This window comes from Sinocyclocheilus rhinocerous, unplaced genomic scaffold (assembly GCF_001515625.1).
Source record: "Sinocyclocheilus rhinocerous isolate Xijiao unplaced genomic scaffold, SAMN03320098_v1.1 scaffold1167, whole genome shotgun sequence".
NCBI lineage: Eukaryota > Metazoa > Chordata > Actinopteri > Cypriniformes > Cyprinidae > Sinocyclocheilus > Sinocyclocheilus rhinocerous.
The window spans coordinates 895370-901831 of record NW_015648750.1 but is presented as its reverse complement, the minus strand read 5'-3'; the positions used below and the strand labels follow the sequence as shown (position 1 = coordinate 901831).

The following is a 6462-nucleotide window of genomic DNA, read 5'->3' as shown; positions in this document are numbered from 1 at the left end:
AAAAAAAAAAGTCAGAATTGCAAGATGTACACTCGCAATTGCGAAAAAAAAAAGTCAGAATTGCGAGATGTAAACTCGCAATTGTGAAAAAAAAAAAGTCAGAATTGCGAGATGTAAACTCAAAATTGCGAAAAAATAAGGGAGCATATTAAATTTGATTGTGTTTTAAATGAGTAAAAATTCTTACTGACAAATGGGCAAAACCTAGGATAGTGACAAATTAAAAAAAAAAATTAAATTACAACTAATTAGTATTTGGGGTGAAAGTAATTCGTCTTTTAATGTGTCATAAACTGATTTTTGTTGTAAATATGCCTGACAAGATTGTTACACTGAATGACATTTTAGTGGGTGTCTTCTGTAAATCAGGGAAAAATGTATGATATTTATTTTTTGCTCTGAAAAACAAACTTTTTAAATTTTTTGGGGAAAAACAACAACAATTTAAAGCAGTATTACACCTATTGTTTTTATGCTTAAACCCTTTTTCATCTTTGACCCATATGCTATGGAAGCCAGTTTTTGCCACTAAATAAAAATAAGAAAAAGGTAATTGTGACATTTTATCTTGACTTTTTTCTCAGAATTGCATGATATAAAGTTGCAGTTCTGAGAAAAACTGCAAGATATAATTTTTTTTCTCTCAGAATTGTGAGACATAAACTCACAATTGTGAGTTATAAAGTCAGAATTGTGTAATATAAACTTGCAATTACGAGAAAAAAAGTCAGAACTGCTTGTTTATATCTCACAATTCTGTAAATTTTTTTCGTAACAGTGAGTTTACATCTCACAATTCTGTCTTTTTTTCTCAGAATTGCATGATGCAAACTCGCAATTCTGACTTTCTAACTCGCAAATGCAAGCTTATATCACATTTCTGAGAAAAAAAGTCAGAATTGCGAGATGTAAACTCGAAATTGGGAAAAAAAAAAAAAAAAAGTCAGAATTGCGAGATGTGCAATTGCGAAAAAAAAAAAGTCAGAATTGCGAGATGTAAACTCGAAATTGCGAAAAAAAAAGTCAGAATTGCGAGATGTAAACTCGCAATTGCGAAAAAAAAAAAAAAGTCAGAATTGCGAGATAAATAGATGCAATTACCTTGTTTTAACTTTTTTTCAGTGGTGGAAACAGACTTCCATAATATGCATATGATTAGAAACATAAGCGGATGAGTAGACCATCCTGAGCTTGTTTTTATGTGAGTCTGATGTAGATATATATAATGAATAATAAAGTCTTAGCTATCAGTTTATGATATTTCTAAATCAAAACATAAGTTTTCAAATGGACACGGAAAATAAAATGACTGGAACAGCTGTGCCAAAAATTGTAACGGTGTTCGTCAAGTAAAGATGTGCATCATTCGGATCATAATGTGAGCCATCTAGTGTTGTTGTGTCATAACGTGCCACATGTCTGGTGTAGAGACAGTGCAAGAGTGCAATACTTACGTGTCGTAGACATTGAGCAGCCAGTTGAGACACATGTCCACACAGAGCGGGACGTTGACCAGGTCTTTGTGCTCCTGCTCCAGTCCGTCATACACAGACGTCAGGCAGTTGATGACCTCAGGAACCGTCAGCTGCTGGGAGTTTACCGTCAACTTGTGCTGCTGGAACATGGACTGAGCCACACTCAGATCCAACAGATCCACTGAGACATAGAGAGAGACAATGTTGGTCTTCACTGAACTCAAAATCATGTGCAAGACTAATTCACCATTGGTCCCTTGAGATATTCCTATGGGGTTTTATGATGGGGCTTATGAGTCAAATAAAGCCTGTGGTACACATAACTTGACGATACTTGGACGTTTTGTTCTACAACATAAATTGCAAACACCTTATGTACAGTAGTTAACATGTTTTCAAAAATAAACATAACTGCTTCAAAATTTGGTTTGCAGTATGTGTGTAATTTAAGTTGTATTGTAAAATGTTCAAGTATCAGTTTCATTCATTTTATAAAATGTTCAATTTATATTTACCACAGACTTCATTTTACTCATATATTGGAAAACTCAATTATAAAAATCCATAGGAAAATCTTCAGGGAACCAATGGTGAATTAGAGGAGTCCTAAAAATCAGAAATGAGTTTTGCACCGTCTTGAAGTCAATGGGTTTTTGGTTAAATGCCTGAAGTAACACAAGCTTAAGATATGTTCATGTTTTATCCTACAACATAAAATACATCAGTAAATCAACCTCAGGACTGTTTTACTTGTCTTGAAAAAGGCGACTGCTAACAAGGGTCTAAATGGGACTACACTATTTGTTAGGACATTAAACATCACAAACAGAAAAAAAGAAACGTACACTCACACTCTTACAAACTATTCTAATGCAAAGTTTCAGGGAAGATGCTTTATTAATATAGACTGAAAGAGTTGTTGGAAGTCATGTGAGCATGGTGTAGTTCATTTCTAGCCTTCGATTAGTTTTTTACTTCCGGCAATTCTTTTTAGGCTTTAAAAGTTCTGTTCATTTCTCGAGATTGTCTTGATTAACAAAACCTGTAAGAATCATAATACATTAGCCATTATTAGGATAATCATTGCATATATATTGCATTTATTTAATATATGCACAATTCTTTGTGGGCAGAGCTACGGAAATAGAAACTAGAAGAGAAATAGAAGCTTCTGACGAAATGTCTTGTTAGTGTTCACAGCCGGTTAAGGCAAACGTACAGATTAACATGGAAGTTTTATTGCTTGTCACTTCATCGCGTCACGCTCTGTTAGGACACTGTGTCAGTGTCTGAACGATCAACACTATTCATCTTTGATGGAGCGATGGATGCCATATTCCCTGTTTACACTTTTTAATGAGACCAATTAACAACTCAAGAAACAAACACATGCAAATGAAGAGGACGTGAGGCATGGAGGCAGAGGAATGAGGAGATCACGTACACACACGCTCCTAACTCATTCTCTTTGTGCGGTTAATTGGGCCTCTCTGAGTTAATTGAGCCGATGGAGTGAGGCGATGCAAGCATGCAGCTCTAATCATATAACACACACACACACACACACACACACACAGACTTACAGCAGAGGGCTTTCTGCAGCCGGCGGATCTTCATAGCCGTCCTGTACGCGGAGAACCGCACGTTGTTGAGGTCAGCTAAAAAAAACAGAAGAGAAAGCGCTAGAAAAGTAAACACAAAGGCTGTAAACTGAACTGCCTTGAACTGAGTCAGAATAGGAATGTTCAATGTTATTTTTTAATGATTCGTGACATGTGAAAACCATAAACAGCACACCATCTGACACAATCTACATTCACAAACTGAACTTGACAACAGAGTTATAAACAGCAGCATTTCATTAAATATTTCACAACAACAAGGACATAAAATGCAAAAAAAAAAAGGTCTGTGTTAATGAGTGTGTATACAAGTATGTAACAGTGTAAGAAAAGCGCTATATAAATGTAATGAATTATTATTATTATTATTTTACAAGAGCAAAAGCAACTCATATTTTCCACAGATATCCTAAACGTTGAGCACGTTTCAAGTTTTTCCTCCAAAGTTTGCATTTCTGTTAACTCAAGTATTAAAGCTATCTTAATGCCCTTTTAGATATTGGGTCTTAACAGACTTTCCTTTTGGCATCTTCATTTTAAGGCCTTATATGGTCACAGAAAAGAACTTGAAACATGCTTTTTCACCTTTTTTTGAATGGGCACCATTGGCATGTAAATGCAATAAAGATTGCTGAAGTCAACAGATTTTACTAACAGACCTCCCAGTCTGTTTGTAAAAATATAATGCTGCCATTTTTGCCCTCATTTTTACTCCCCTGTAATTCGGCTCTGAATCGCAGGTGAAAATGGGCATTTTGAACCCCTTCAACAAAATAGTGGATTACTCTGTAAATATACATTCATGACAATTCATATTTTGGCTTTCATCGCTATACATGTTTTTCTTTCTTCAGAATAAATATTGACAAAATCTAAAATTTGAGCGAGGGAAGTTTCTGAAATTTGGTTGATTTGACACAGAATGACCCAATTACATTCTTAGATAAAATTTTAGAAAAATACCTCTGTAGGTCTATACAATGCCAGTGAATGGTGACCAAAACTCTGTTTTGATTTAATCAGTATCGATCCTGCTCCTGAAGGTCCACTTTCAACAGCACAGTTTAACTCCAACCTGCTGTGGAATGAGCAGGACTGGAAAAACAGTATGTACACTATAATGTAATTTCACCATACAACGTGTCGCTGCAAGCTCATGATTCAAGCTTGCCATCTTAGCATTTGATGCATGAGCAGAGCTAGATGGTGCGAGGAAGTGTAATCAAGCTTGAAATCATGTTTGCCAAAATGACTGCGGATTTCATTTATAAAATTTATAAAATAGGACACATTTTGGTCCGTCCTCAGCACAAAACTGATTAGATCGGTTCATAAAATGTGCATTAAACCACTGTTATGTTGCCTTTACGTGCTTTTTTGAGCAGCAAAGTTGGTCAACATTCACTTTCATTGTTCCTTCAGAGCTGAAATATTTCTGAAATAATCTAAAAGTTTGTGTTCTGCAGGAGGAGGGAAGTCACACATCTGGGGTGGCATGACAATTTTTATTTTTGCATGAACCAATTAAGAATTAACCAACAAAAATGTCATGCTGAATAATGTCTGGAGTGGATCTAATCTTGAGGCCAACACCACATTTCAAAGTTTCACACAGTAATACCAGTAAATTGCTGTAAAATTACCGGAACGACTTTACCGGTAAATACAAAAATGTGCTGTTCAGGCAACGGCGTTCCATCTTTTTACCGGTAAAGCACCATGCACACATCGGTTTCAAATTACTGGTAAATTCTGTGACATCATTAACCAGAAATGACCTCTAAACGGCTGTGCGTCCCGGTGTTGTGTTTGTCAACATGGAGGGGTGTATGCGGTCAGTGTTTCTGAAGATGTTTTCATTTTTGTGTCAAATGTTCACATTCATGCAGCTGCTTTTGGCCCAGAGACATCCTATCAGATGACTTTTCTTTGACTGTCCTAAACAGCACGGAGTACATGCATCAACTGCATCAGAATGCTCTGATTGGCCCAGAGAGGAAGTCTTACGTGAGCGTGTTCTGAACTCGATGTGCTCATACTGGTAATCTTGTGCTGCGTTCACACAGAGCACATTACCGGTCATTTTACAACTTCTCATATTTTTGAAAAGGTACGGTTCACACATGATCTCTTAACATTCATTTACAGGTAATTTACCAGGAAAGACTGTATGTGTGAAAGGGGCTTATGCCTGACTGAGTTCCTGTTTAGCAGAGACAGACATGGCAGCTCCTGAGGGATGCTGGGACAGAGGCTGTCAGCAGGTGTTGAGGGAACCTCGTCATCTCATTCATGACTCATTCACATGTTGATGAGAGGTTCTCTCCACTCCGCTGCTATTGCCGGATGGCTCAAACTGAGCCGGAGACACCTGCAGCTTTAAACAGACCCTGATGGATGTTCAGGGCTCAGCTTTACTGACGCATGCAAGGAGCCAGGTGATGGCGGATGATTGTTCTGTCACACAAATTGATTTTCAGCAGGATCAGTGAGGAACGCGGTGTTCAGGGATGTTTGGACGTCTGTGCTCTGGGCCGTAATTGAACTGGTTACTGCAAACAGCTGAAATAAACAACTACAGCAGGACAACAGCGAAGAAGTGTCATCATCTACAAAACCACGGTCAGCTGCCTCACTGTCTACAGCTATATTCTGTTAAGGGTTTGTATCTCAATTCCAGCAAGTGCTGCAGTGAAACGGCTACTTACACTAGCATTCATGGGGTTGCAATGTTTTTGAAAGAAGTCTCTTATCATTAGCAAGGCTGCAATTATTTGATAAAAAAATACATTAAAAACAGAAATATTGTGAAATATTACAATAAAAAAAAAATCTATTTGAATATATAATAAAATGTAATTTATTCCTGCGATCAAAGTTGAATTTTCAGCATCATTACTCCAACAGTCTTCAGTGTCACATGATCCTTCAGAAATCTTTCTAATATACTGATATGCTGATGAACATTTTTTCAGGATTTTTTTTTATTAACAAAATGCTCAAATGAGAACAGCATTTATTTAAAATAGAAATCTTTTGAAACATTTTTAATTGTCTTGACTGTCACTTTAAATCAATTTAATACCTAAAAAAATAAATATTTTTTTCATAAGAAAACAAAAAACTGACCCTATATTTTTGAAAGGTAGAGTAAATGTTTAAAGCACAAAGAGAGAAAAAATAAAAATAAAATTATATATATATATAAAAGCTTGGTTACATTCTGCATCCTGAGCAGCAGGCAGAGGTTTACAGTACAGGATGTGAGAAGTGTTTCACTGACAGCGCTGAGCTGCTTACAGGATTAGCTGCTGCTCTCTCATCTCAGCACACACACACACACACACACACACACACACACTCTC

The 6462-nt window shown here is 36.5% G+C and overlaps 1 protein-coding gene across 1 annotated transcript in view; it reads right to left on the bottom strand.

Moving 5' to 3' along the window:
* The window catches only part of utrn (utrophin), a 223342-nt gene that overhangs the window by 58200 nt on the left and 158680 nt on the right, over positions 1–6462 (bottom strand). The window contains exons 57-59 of the mRNA XM_016514969.1: positions 3300–3303; positions 3059–3200; positions 1455–1656 (exon numbers count right to left, since the gene is read on the bottom strand). Of these exons, the coding sequence (XP_016370455.1) occupies positions 1455–1656; positions 3059–3200; positions 3300–3303 (348 nt within the window). The remainder of the gene's footprint in view (positions 1–1454; positions 1657–3058; positions 3201–3299; positions 3304–6462) is intronic.